The sequence below is a fragment of the Lepidochelys kempii genome, chromosome 21 (assembly GCF_965140265.1).
Source record: "Lepidochelys kempii isolate rLepKem1 chromosome 21, rLepKem1.hap2, whole genome shotgun sequence".
Lineage (NCBI taxonomy): Eukaryota > Metazoa > Chordata > Testudines > Cheloniidae > Lepidochelys > Lepidochelys kempii.
This window is the reverse complement of record NC_133276.1, coordinates 868,297-881,619: the sequence shown is the minus strand read 5'-3', so window position 1 is coordinate 881,619 and position 13,323 is coordinate 868,297. Positions and strand designations below refer to the sequence as shown.

General features: G+C 47.8%; 2 protein-coding genes across 10 annotated transcripts in view; both read right to left on the bottom strand.

Moving 5' to 3' along the window:
- Nucleotides 1-2,302: 2,302 nt before the first annotated feature.
- On the bottom strand, nucleotides 2,303-10,273 carry BCAS2 (BCAS2 pre-mRNA processing factor). Of its 2 annotated transcripts, XM_073320069.1 has the most exons (7): nucleotides 10,132-10,273; nucleotides 8,215-8,307; nucleotides 7,880-7,950; nucleotides 5,795-5,956; nucleotides 3,766-3,816; nucleotides 3,288-3,368; nucleotides 2,303-2,720 (listed from the first exon to the last, which is right to left on the bottom strand). In XM_073320069.1, exons 1-7 carry the CDS (start codon nucleotides 10,222-10,224, stop codon nucleotides 2,594-2,596), a joined length of 678 nt encoding a protein of 225 aa, XP_073176170.1. In that variant the 5' UTR covers nucleotides 10,225-10,273; the 3' UTR covers nucleotides 2,303-2,593. The 2 variants fall into 2 exon arrangements, with proteins under 2 accessions (XP_073176170.1, XP_073176172.1); XM_073320071.1 differs by lacking the exon at nucleotides 7,880-7,950.
- Nucleotides 10,274-11,016: 743 nt separating this feature from the next.
- The window catches only part of DENND2C (DENN domain containing 2C), a 47,544-nt gene continuing 45,237 nt past the window's right edge, over nucleotides 11,017-13,323 (bottom strand). For all 8 annotated transcript variants that reach the window (XM_073320193.1, XM_073320187.1, XM_073320190.1 and 5 more), the window contains one exon: nucleotides 11,017-13,054. In XM_073320193.1, coding sequence (XP_073176294.1) covers nucleotides 13,023-13,054 — 32 coding nt within the window. In that variant the 3' untranslated portion in view covers nucleotides 11,017-13,022. The remainder of the gene's footprint in view (nucleotides 13,055-13,323) is intronic.

Below are 13,323 nucleotides of genomic sequence, written 5' to 3'. Positions count from 1 at the left end.
ACTTATTTTTGAGAGACTTCTCTGCTTCTCACAAGTGTCACAGCATCACTGGCAACACATTACATAAATTTCTCTAAGCAAATCAACTGGGGCTTGCAAAGGATGAAGATCCCAAAACGATGTGTCTCAGAGCAAAAACTTACCAAGCTGCCTGATGTGATTTAGGAAAATTTCCTCCCCTCCTATTCAAATGATCACGGTTCCATGGAATTGTGGTGGGGCTTTCTATTAAAGAGGGCTCCCTATACTTTTACACTGACAATCACCTACTTCTCCATCGAGCAGCCAAAGCAGCAAGGTGTCCTGTTGATTAACACAATGAGATAAAGACTGCATTAAAGAATGCTTACGTTTGAATTTAAGATAGGGTCACACTGAGGTGCCAACCTTCCTTTGCACTCCCTCACCCCAGCATACTGAAGGACCCTTACTGGGCACTATATTTCTTCGGTACTTTATCATAAGTCTCCCTTTCCCATTCACAAATACCCAGGGTATAGGAGGGAGCCTGGGCTAAAGTTAACAGGATACTGGACATGGCAGTAGGTGCACATTTCAGTTATGCATATGGACGTAAACAAAACTGAGTACCAATTTTTGTTGTGTTAGTACAATGCCAAGTGTAATGGGGCCTAGTCCCTGACTGGGGCTCCAAGGCACCGCTGCAATACAAATAATTTTCAGCAGTAGTTGCCATATAAAAGCAGAGCCCTGGCATTCAAAATACCACCATGAAAGCCAAATTTTAAAATGCCTAGAAAGAAAAGGACTTACTTGTAATAACATGTGTGCAATGATTGTGTGTGTGGCTATCAGGACAAAAAGGAAGGAACAGCATCACAGTACCTGAAACTTCAGAGTTACATTTTGTAGCAGGAGCATAGTATTTTGGTATAAGGTCTGACCATTTCATTATATCCTAGAGTGCTTGGGACAAACTCTGATTAATGTAAGACACTCTTCATAAGATTTCAAGAGTGCTAGTTCTGAAACAGAAACAGAGGGACAAGCATAGCAAATACTTGGGTTTGAGTAAGCAGCAAAGAATCAGTTGTAGAAATGACTGCATTAGACTGATCTGAGGCAGTGAATTCTGTATTTTAAAACTGGTAGAGCGATGGGTATCTATCCCCATGAGGGAAGCGTAGCTACCTTTGGCAACTTAGCCAGTGATCTAGTATAAAATTTTTCTCTATCAGGTAAGTTGACTCACAAAGAGCAGAGCACGTTGTTCATTTAAACTCCTGGTTTAAGAAACTAACAACATGATATTTTATATTAATCCACTGTAGCTGGATTTTATGTTCATATTTAGAATTGGAGGTGACATGCAAATTAAGAGGCAACAGGAAGCAATTCACAGCTGTAAGGGATGAGGGCAGCAGGGGACCACACTAGGCTACCAGTAGGAGAGAAGGTCAGGCTACCAGTAGGAGAGAAGTCACACCAGGCTTCCAGCAGGAAAGCGATATTCTGACAGCTATATTTGACATCATCATCCACATGGCAAACAAAGATCTAGCCATTACACTGGAGTCTGTGACTGATACAAATAAAAATAAGGCAAGAATTTTAATCTCTTTAGAAGGCTTTAACTGTAGTAAGAATCAAATATATTTCTCTTTTTGGTTCACACATAACTGTATCCTGTTTATTACTAAGGGAAATCTACTCAGTCTGAATTCAAGATGCACACTTGCTATTAGAATATGGCCATTCATTCCTTTAGATTAAGTACATGCTCCAGTTCCTCTTACAGAATGGCCTAGTGACTTGCAATAAACTATTAACGTTAACTTTTCTTGCACTGTCACTAGTCAGGGTTGTTTCTTCCTTCTGTGCCATGATATCGTATGTGGCTGAAAAATGTTGGACAGCATTTTGCCCTTTGGGTAGTTGCAGCAAGATCTATGGCGTAATTTAAAAACTGCACCTAGAACTATGGACAGGTGCCTTATACACTGAAAAAGATAGTCTAGATGAGAGAAAGAATGAGATCAAAGCAGCAAACCCTAGATCTGCCAGACAAGCCAAAGTGCCAGGAAATGCAAACAACAGCTTTTGCAAAGACCAGCAAAAGCTCCTTCTAAAGGTCATGGAGATAGAAACCACAGCAATGAATCCACTCTCATTAGTAAATTCAAAACGTTGTCTCAAGAAAGAACTTGTTCCATCTATGGCCTTGATAATATCATGCTCTCTAATGGCTCTTATGAAATGAAACATGCGTACAAGCTTAAGGTACCTACATGAGGTTCAGTATCTGACAATGCTCAGATGTTTACAGCTATCAGAAGCCAAAGAAAGTTAGAAAGACGTTTATTTCAGGTATAAGAAATACAAAAACAATTAAATATGGTTCTGTCCAAGAACCAAAGATTCACACATGAAATCCTTGTGCATTCAGTCTATGGAGCAGGATTTTTTTTTCCTGAATCTGCTCTACCTCCTCCTAGTCTTAAAACAAGAAACTGAACACTGATGATGGTTTTCCATCTCATTACACATGCAGATATTAGAGAGCCTAAGGACACGTGGCCTCTCCACACAAAAAAGTTGCAAATGTGCTGCAGTGAATGGCAGGGGTCAGACCTCAGAACTCTTGCTCGATGTTCTCCTTGTTGGCCTCCCCATGCTGCTGTTTAATTTGTAAGATTTCGTTTTCTAGTTGCACAATCGTTCGCTCAATCTCATAGTTTTTACTGACCAGAGACACCCACCTGGAACAGAACATATAAAAACCCAAAATTTAAATACTAATTAAGACTGTTCAGAGCAATAACTATTTCTATAATTAAAGCAAGGTAGCTGCGCCTTTGGATCAGTCCATTAGATACAAACAAGAAAGTAGTTCCTCAATATCTGATAAACTTCAGCCACTACATATGACCAACTTAAACAGAGTAAGTGATGGAACGTTCATTCTCGTTACTTGATGTTAAACCACAATGTGCAAAACCTGACATATTCAGATTCCTGACAGTTAGAAAACTAAGAGTTTTAGAAATAAAGTAAGTTCTGTAGGTGATTTCAAATTGCTAATGTGTCCTCTGCCCTCCCTATTCAGTCACTGCTTCAAGCAGCCACACTGACCAGTTAAACAACTATTACTTGCAGCTAGTGTTCCCTGATAAAAGATGCACAAGGTGATGCCAATCCTGTAAAGACATCTAACTGGGTCACCAAAAGCCTGTCGGAGGCTATCCTCTCAGAGGGAGAAAAAAACCCATGCAGAATGTGTATTTGGGGAAGAATTAGATTAAGAGAAGGAGATTTTGGACACTTACGTTGACTCCATCTCTCGTAACTTAGACCCAGCTGTGAGCTGCATGTTCTTTCGCTGCCAGTTGAGATCTTGAATGTTTTTCCTGGGAGAAAATGTTACTTGTTTAACCACACAATTGCATTCACTTTTTCTGCTCCCCTGGAAGTTTAACATTTGCTATTGTGCTTGAAATGCAACCCAGCTACTGGAAAGGATCCTGGATACCCAAATGCACAGCACCAGAAGCATGAAGCTCAGTCACAGGCATGCATATAAACTAAACCTAAGTACCACGTCTAAAGAGAAAGCGGACTGCGGACATAAAATTCACCACCTGCTGCTTCAGCACAAAACCAAAAGAAACATGACCAGACCCTCTTCTCTACAACCCTGGCAGCAGCCTAGGGATGAGTGGAGGCCTTTCTATATCGGTTATTGGGGAATTCCCATTAGAGTTCCTTCCAAGTTTGAACACAAGGATGAGAAAGGGCTGCACTTACCTCAATTTCTGTAGTTCTTTCTGCGCTTGTTCGATCATATGAACCAGGTGTCTAATAAGCAAAGATGAAAAGTGTAAAAACAGGAGAACACATTAAATTTATCAGCTCACTCAGAGCTATACAATCAGAGGGAAGCAAGGAAAAACAAAGACTGGTATGTCATTTATTTCTCCCAAATGACATAAGGGCAACATGATGGTCATACTCCCCACCCAGGCCAAGATGTCTGATATTTGCACCTCACCTTGAAGAGGCACACTGTATCTTATACAACAATTTTACAGTAACTCTGTATGATTTGGGTTGACCTGCTGGGAAACAATTAAACACATAGGCCCTAAACTGAAAAATGCACCTCAAAATACAACAGGCAAAATTACTGACAAGACTTTTTATTGATTTATCAGTGTGATGCTAAACTTTGAGCAAAAAGTCCCTTGGAAACCTGTATTTGAAAAGATAAAAATATACTCAAATTGGCACACATTATTCCCCACAATTTTCCTACTCAAATAAGAAAAATAAAGGTTAATGAATAATTTAGGACACACACATATTGAACTATGATATCCAGAGATGAAAAATTGCTGAATGTTAAAAAAAGTTTACATTTTGTTAATGTTAATAGTTTATGATCATGTATAGAGAATGAGTTGGATAGACCAGTGTAATACTTATGCTAAGGCTCTGGCCTAGTCTTTCCTTGACATGAATTTTGCCAATTTCTCTCTTAGGAAGACTTGCTTAAATGATTGTTTACAGCTGACAGGACATTTTATTTTGTTCACAGAATTTATTGGGTTGGAGGACACAGACAAGAGAAAGGTAATCAGTGCAATAAAATACACAAAACGTCATGCCAGAAAGTCCCAGTACTGGGAAAAGCAGGAGTAAGGTGACACAAAGATAATGTGGACAACATAAGTGACATACACTGAAGTTTGTGCATGCGTATTGTACGTGTTATGTAAGACATGGTGCTTAATGTTGATTGGAAGAAAGCTAATGCATATGTGATGTGGAAAGTATAAAAAAAATACAAAGTGAACGAGGACTGAAGTTGGAGAGTATCTGTCCAGAGACTGAGATGACCATCATGAAGTGGAGAAGAGCGTCCTGGTATCCTGGACTCAGTAACTTGGGACCCTACCTGTTCCATTTTATCTGTTTGTTATTTGCCACATAAATATCAGAAACTATAAGTGACAATATTTGTACATTTTCAGATAGAATCAAAGACAAAGCCTGACTAAGCATAAATTTGGATGGACTCATGCTTCAGTTTCCCACCTTACACTTCAGTTAAGGGCACAAACATCTACCAGGAATTCTCCAACCTCTTTCATTCTGTAGAACTCAGAGCTTCTCTCAGACATCTCTGTGAATGCCTCAATCCTGTCTCTGTCTAGGTTTTAACATACTCCATTCTGCAAACCACCCAGGAAGGGCTCCACAAATTAGCTTGAGAACCACTGAGGAAAGCAGATTCTGGCTGGTTCCCTTAATAGTCACTCAAGACAGATTTCACTGTAAGGTCTAAAACCCCATCCCCCTCTTCCAATCTGCCCTCTAATAAAACTAAACTTCTTCTGCAGAAAGGGAGGAGGAAGATCTGGGGACCCTGAAAAGATGGACACAAAACCAGCACATGTTGCAGCTGTCTTCTGTTGGGCTCCCTGGGCCCCATTGTATTTGGAACAGTGAGAGAGCCTGGAATATAGGATATGACTGTTAGGTGCATGGCACAAGAGAGAGGGTTGTGGCAATAGCAGGGCTACTGCAGCAGGCTATGCAACCACTTCTGTGGTCTCAATAGGAAGGGTAGAGAGAGTTCCCTTCCACCATCATCAGCATACAGACTGATCATATGAACTCTACCATGGTTCCAGGATAGGTTCTGAAGTTGTGAGAGACATTTCAATAGAATTCGGTAATTATTCTGAAGAAGTTATATGGAAAACACCTGAAAAACTGAAAATTGACACCACTTTTGTCCAGTATTTTCAGAAGAAAAGAAGGGACTACTTACTCGTTATACACTTTCCAAGCATTGCAGCCATGCTGAGACATTAACTCCAGATTCTCAATCCGAACAGCCTGATGCTCCAGCTGAGCCATTGAGTTATTAACACATTCTTGCCATGCTGTGATATCATTCTTCTGACCAGAGGAGGGAGCAGGCAGCTCATACCTGAAATAAAGCCAACCAGAAAAATGTCTCTCAACTACAATTAAGGTGGTATCATTTAGACCTTCTAGAACCAGTTTTGCTCAGAAGCACAAACTCTGACCAAGTGTCAAATCTAATGTAGAGAAAGCCATCAGCTCAGAACTAGTCATCAATACACTCCGTATGCAGAACAACTTTTATTTGCTCAATTACTATGATTTCAAATGTCTCTAGCTGAGAACTGCAGGCATATCACTAAATACCTAATCTCTCTCTACTTCTTGTCAGTCGTCTTTGCTGAAATGAGATTTTGTAATTTTCTACAGCAACATTTCTCACTGAACAGACCCAGGCAGCTCTTAAAATCATAGCAATTAAACTCCCATGGCTGGCCATGTCATCTGACTCCCAGCGCCTCCTGCACGACACCAGGTGGGCAGTACCCCAGGGTGGCCTGCCAAAGGGGGCACCATGCGCAGGGTTTGCCTGATTCCTACGCGACCTGCAGAGAGCCAGCTGGGCTGGCGGAGACAGCAGGAGGAGCAGCAGTGTCTGGATGCGGGGGACCCAAGCTGGAGGGGGGCAACTGGACAAAAAGCCGAGCCATGTGACTTCTCTAGAGCAGGGGTGCACGCCATGCCCATGGGGGCCAAGGGCACCAAAATGCAAGTTCACCCAGGGTGCCATTTTCCCTAAGGACAGCCCTGAAGTTGCCATGGAACAGCTGTTCCTCGGGTGCAGGTGGCGCTGGGAGGGAGGGAGGAGGAGTGGGGCTGGAAGAGGTGGGTGAAGGGGTAGAGTTGGGGTGGGATCTCAGGCTCAGCAGGGTGTTCAAGGGTCCGCAAAAAATTTTAAATCAAAATGAGGGTACTCAGGTTGCTAAAGTTTGAGAACTGCTGCCCTATAGTATTACTACATTTGAAACAGGCTTTCTATAAAGCAAGAACTTCACATCATGATCATATTAGATGAAGATGGGAAGGGGATTCTAAGGCCTAGAAAAGTTAGCACATGCCTAGTTGCCTTTGGATCTTCGTTACCTACTGTTTACCAGAGATAGAGTCCAAAGAGTCATGCTCAGAACCAGCCATCAAGATAGAGAAAATAGAGGAAGGAGTCTTGTAGTCCATTTTTATTTAGTAAGAAACAATGCAATGTGTAGCTATTTGTCAAAATAAATGTAATGAATGAAATACAGCCTATTACTGCTAGAAGTAGCAGCTTCCCATTTCAAATTGTCCATACATTTAACAGAGCTGGGCTGACCTATACAACAGGAAAGGTTATCTGCTGAAACTTAAGGGTGGTCAGCCTATCGTGCGTCTCAGCTGGATGTCTCTCCACTCTGGCAATCCTGAGTTTTCAATAGAGAGAGGTTGAAGCTATTTGAACTTGCCAAGAAGTCTGAGGCTCCATGGCTGCATCATCTAAAAAAAGATGTGATTTTGGCTTCTCTGTTCCTCCTGTTAGAAAACGAGACTATATGTTTTAAAGAAAAGTAGCCCTAATTAAAGCTGCAACATTTTCAACAAAACAAAGCATTATTAAAAGCAGCTGCACAAATAAGGACAGGTCTACACTTAAAATGTTGCTTTGGCACAGCTGCACCAATACAGCTGCGCCGCTGTAGCACTTAAGTGAAGACGCTCCTACGCCAATAGGAGAGTTTTTCCCCTAGTTAATCCATCTCCCCGAGAGGCAGTAGCTGTGTCAAGAGGAGAAACTCCCCCATCGACATAGCGCTGTCAACACAGAGGGTAGGTAGGTATAACTATGTCGCTTAGTTTTACCAATATGGGTCTGTACTGTAGACCTGGCCTAAGAATCGTGCACTACACAGCATCTGTCAGCGAGAGCAGGCCTGCCAGGGTCTGAAATGGTCCCATCCAGACCAGGCCTTGCCCACGTGGCTCACAGACGTCGCTTGTGCGGACTCTCACTCACCGTTTCATGCTGAGGAGCTCTATGGGCTGCCGAGCTGCCAGGCGCTCAAACTCATTCCGCATAATTTCCGTCTGTTGGTGCAGAGCAGACAGTTACCCACAGCCAAGTAGGGGGAAGGACAGTCCCAGAGTGCTCCCACCCCTGAGGGCAGGAGAGGCCGGAGCCCTGCCACGCAGTGACTGATGGCAGCAGTTTTCTTTGCACCTCAGCCCCACAGTGAGGGCACAGCTGGCCTGGGCTGCAGCAGCCTCCTGGCAGGACCCTGTAACCAGGAAACTTCAAGGCCTGGCTCTGGCTGCCCACAGCACCTCCCTGTGTGTCCAGCCCTGGCTCACCTCAAAGGCACTGTAGTCAGGCGTGGGCAGGTAGCTGAGGTAATTCTTAGTGGGCCGGTAGCGTCGCGTCTCCTCCTCCACCAGGGCCGCAGCCTAGAGAGAGCAGAGCGGAGCAGGGTCAGCGCACCGTAGGGTTACGTCCAGGTTGTCCTGGACATGACCCCTTTTGTGGTCCTCTGATCTCCATCCGTGTGTATTTCTGACATGTAAAGAAACATCCAGGATTTTTCCTTGCAGATCAGAATGCGCTGTAGGTTTTCCTCCACCAGGAGTGAGCAAGCTTTGGGACCCCGTCATTTCTCTATCCCCACAGCTTTGCGCATTGGGCCGCTGTCCCCTGTTAGTTATGGCTCTGTGTCTCCACACCCCGAATGGTCCCACCCCTGCATCACAGCTGCTGGATCCCGCCCGGCCAGGACTGCCAGGTACGCACACACCTCCCCCCCGTCCCACATTCCCCCCACCCCTCCCCTCCTCCCGGTACCCCCCCCCGACCCACATTCCCCCGACCCCTCCCCTCGGTACTCCCCCCCGTCCCACATTCCCCCCACCCCTCCCCTCCCCTCCTCCCGGTACCCCCCCCGACCCACATTCCCCCGACCCCTCCCCTCGGTACTCCCCCCCGTCCCACATTCCCCCCACCCCGTACACCCCACCCCTCCCCCCGGTACCCCCCCGTCCCACATTCCCCCCACCCCTCCCCTCCCCACGGTACCCCGCCCGGCCAGGACTGCCAGGTACGCACACACCTCCCCCCCGTCCCACATTCCCCCTACCCCTCCCCTCCTCCCGGTACCCCCCCCCGTCCCACATTCCCCCCACCCCTCCCCTCCTCCCGGTACCCCCCCCCGCCCCACATTCCCCCCACCCCTCCCCTCCCCTCCTCCCGATACCCCCCCCGTCCCACATTCCCCCCACCCCTCCCCTCCCCTCCTCCCGATACCCCCCCCGTCCCACATTCCCCCCACCCCTCCCCTCCCCTCCTCCCGATACCCCCCCCCGTCCCACATTCCCCCCACCCCTCCCCTCCCCTCCCCTCCTCCCGATACCCCCCCCCGTCCCACATTCCCCCCACCCCTCCCCCCGGTACCCCCCCCGTCCCACATTCCCCCCGTCCCACATTCCCCCCACCCCTCCCCCCGGTACCCCCCCCGTCCCACATTCCCCCCACCCCACCCCTCCCCTCCTCTCCTCCCGGTACCCCCCCTACCCACATTCCCCCGACCCCTCCCCTCGGTACCCCCCCGTCCCACATTCCCCCCACCCCGTACACCCCACCCCTCCCCCCGGTACCCCCCCCCGACCCACATTCCCCCGACCCCTGCCCCCGGTACCCCCCCCCGGTCCCACATTCCCCCCACCCCTCCCCTCCTCCCGGTACCCCCCCCCGGTCCCACATTCCCCCCACCCCTCCCCTCCTCCCGGTACCCCCCCCCGGTCCCACATTCCCCCCACCCCTCCCCTCCCCTCCTCCCGGTCCCACATTCCCCCCACCCCTCCCCTCCTCCCGGTACCCCCCCCCGGTCCCACATTCCCCCCACCCCTCCCCTCCTCCCGGTACCCCCCCCCGGTCCCACATTCCCCCCACCCCTCCCCTCCTCCCGGTACCCCCCCCCGGTCCCACATTCCCCCCACCCCTCCCCTCCTCCCGGTACCCCCCCCCGGTCCCACATTCCCCCCACCCCTCCCCTCCCCTCCCCTCCCCTCCTCCCGGTACCCCCCCGGTACCCCCCCGTCCCACATTCCCCCCACCCCTCCCCTCCTCCCGGTACCCCCCCGTCCCACATTCCCCCCACCCCTCCCCCCGGTACCCCCCCCGTCCCACATCCCCCCCACCCAGTCTACACTTCTCCAGGTCCCTCCCCTGTGCCCCACGACACCGGCCGTGCACCGCAGGGGGCGGGGCCCAGCACTCACCGCCTCCCGTACGCCCGGCGCCTCATAGCCCTGGTCGAAGTAGGGTAGCGCATCTACCGCTACCTCCCCGGCCACCGGCCCCGGCCCCGACATAGCAGCAATGACCGCGCGCTCCGCTCCGCTGCGCCTGCGCGGTGGCCCCCACACCACTGCCCTCAGGGCGCCTGCGCCAGCCCCTTGCCCTCGGCGCGCAGGCGCAGAGAGACGCGCTCCGAAGCTGCCCAACGCGCACGCGCAACCTGGAGCGCCTCATCCCGCCACTTTCCGCGCGGGCGTGACATTCGCACGCGATGTCTCCTCAGAGGCCGGGAGTTGAGGCGCTGCTGCCCCAGCCCTCCCATGCAGGGGCCGTTGCGGGCCCTCCCTCAGGGCGGGGCTGCGGACAGCAAGACCGGCCCCGTGCCCGTCGCCCCAGCGCTGGGGGGGAGGGGAGATGCACAAACGCTCTGGCGGTAGCCGGGCAGGACCTGACCCTGGTTTGTCACCTCACGGCCACAGCTTGGCTGGCAGGGTTACGCCAGGGACGAGGGAGCAGCGTAGGCAGCCCCTGAGGGCTGTAGCCGCTCTAGGCAGTTGTGCGGAAAGGCTACAGCCACAGAAGGGAGCCATGTTGACAAAGTTCCTAAACGGAGATGGGTCCCTGCCTGCAGCCACCCCCGGTCAGTTTACCCACCCCCGGGGTGCTGCCTGAGGCTGAGGAAGGGCGACTGACAAGCTGTAGGTGGCTGCAGACTCCATTTAGAACCAGCCTCCCTGCTGTAGCTCCTGCAGGCTGAACTTACCCTGGGCTAGCCCTTACCCACACAGCCACAGTAATAAGTTGCTGAGGGCTACAGAGAAACTAATTAACCACAAAAGGCCATTGTTTTAATATGTTTTATGTACTTTCACATTTAGGAACTGAACACTTGAGCTTAGATTTAATGAAGAATGAGCTTGTCAGATAACTAGTTCTGACCTAAGCAAAAGATTTAAAAGAAAGATTAAAACAGAACTGGAAAAAGTGAGTTAACACAAATCTAAAGTTTCTTGTCAAAACAAACAGCATCCCAGCATTAGAGATGCTAAAGCCTCCCCTTCAGCTCTTAACTCTAGCTACCAGGCTTTATAGGGAATTCTACTATTCAGCCACACACCCCCCTAACTTACCTCAAGTCTTGGCTGCTTGTTGAGGAGAAAAAGTATCTAGGGTACAGACAGCTTATCAGGCAGCTGTTTTCAGATGTAGACAAGCTTCTAGTGAGGAACACAAGCTCATTCTGTTTATAAGCCTGTAACAGGAATTGATCTCTGCTGGGTCAAACTAGTGCATGAATTCCATGGGCCAAGTCCTCCACCTAGGGCTAGTACTTTCTCTTAGCCCTTAAGTTAGAGTACCAGAGAAGACTTATCACTTCACTATTGGGAGTCACTGTATATTACACACACTCAGCATTCAGTCAGAGTCTGTTTCAGTTACATGTAAACATCTGTTTATGGGATAAAACTCCATCAGAAACTATCCTCTAACTGCAGCCAGTGGCCCACAGAGGCCTAGAGAATGGTTTGATTAAGTGGCTAAATACAATAGGGAAATATCATTAATTACTTTGAATAAATAACTGGCATAAATATATTAAATACAAACCCAGGCAACTATTGTAAACTATGTTCAAACCATCATGGGACTGAATTGCCATCACCCACTGTATCTATATTCTTCCCCCACAACAGATGCTGAGGAACCCACATTTCTCAACAGCAGAGAACTAAGACAGGGTGAGGAAAGGAAGAAATCACATTTGTCCAACTTTTTAATTCCACAGTAAAGGCACAAAGCAGCTAGAGAGAAAGTTTAGAGGAAAAAAGGATCTGTTTTTAAAATCCTTTAAAAATATCTGGCTCAGCATCTGCATCCTTGAGTGACTTTTCCTGTCATTTGCACTGATTCAATATTAAACAGTTGATTTTAATGCCAACATTTAAAGAATTACTGTGGCTCCCTATGCAAAGATGATGCCATTTTATCCCCAAAAAATGCAGTTCTGTTTTGTGGAAGTCACCCAGATCAAACTTATAGCAGTTAAGTGTATGCAATAAGGTAAAGGACAAGCATATTCCATGTGTCTGTGTGAAGGGTGAGGAGCACTGGGCAGTGTGAAATCAGAATATAGGTCAAATCAACAAAAAATAAGCTGACATTTCCACTTGGTTTTCAAAAACGTAAAGCTTTGTGATAAACAGCTGGGATGTCCAAATTACATTGAATGAAGCTATTTCTGAGTTCAGATCAACCAACAAAGAATATGTAGGTGCTATCAAAACCATACACCATGCATATGGTAGTGCACTCGAAGGAGAGACAGCAAAAGGGAACCGAACAGCAGCCAGAGCAATTCTTCCAGCTCCTAAGGCAGCCCCGTGAACCCTCTCTGTGTGCTAGTATTCACACAGCATGACCAACAGCCCTGTCATGATTACATTAGCTTAGTCCTTAAATGCTGTATTGGTTTTAACCAAACAGAAAACTTTTCCTAAAGAATGGCTCATCAGGCCAAGCAGCAAAAGTATGGAGTCTGAAGCTTCACAAAGAAAAAAGCTCCCCTTTAAAATTCCCCATCTCTGGGGATGAGGTGATTAGCGTCTCCAGCATCAAGTTCTCCACCTGCGTCCATTTCCAGTTTGCCTCTACAACACTCCAGTGAAACCAGGCACATGAAGTTGAAGGATTGTACTCAGTTTTTTGTTTCCATTTTCTCCCAGTATTTGAGCTTTCCATGGACTGAGCTGCAGCCCAATCCGTACATCTGATACACCATTTGGACAAGGTGGCAGCATTTGTATACAAAACTCCTCTTTGTGTCCAAGTGATGAATACATCCCTCTTCATCAGTGTTTCAGCACTTGTGTTTTCACTTCCTTTGAAGAAATTTCATTTTACTTCCTACAGAGAAAAGCAAAGACAAATTAGAATCTGAAGAGGCTCCAGAATCAGAAGTAAATTAAACACGTCTTAAGTTTCAAAAGCATGAAACCATCTTGGCTAACAGAATCATAGTTTGAGATGGAAATGACTTAAGGCTCTTTAGTTCATTCTCAGCCAATGCAGGATTGTTCCCTAATGCTTCATCTGGCCCTGTTTTACATGTCTTCAGGGATGGGGCTACCACCATTTATTTTAGCCCAAGATTTCTCAACATCCCTGTTGAGAAG

What these genes read in the sequence shown, in the direction of transcription:
- BCAS2 (XM_073320069.1), bottom strand. Translation starts at nt 10,224, where the DNA reads ATGTCGGGGCCGGGGCCGGTGGCCGGGGAGGTAGCGGTAGATGCGCTA. An exon ending in CTGACTACAGTGCCTTTGAG is followed by an intron (nt 7,951 to 8,214) that starts GTGAGCCAGGGC and finishes CTGCACCAACAG; the next exon opens with ACGGAAATTATGCGGAATGA. An exon ending in TTACGAGAGATGGAGTCAAC is followed by an intron (nt 2,721 to 3,287) that starts GTAAGTGTCCAA and finishes GTTCTGTTCCAG; the next exon opens with GTGGGTGTCTCTGGTCAGTA.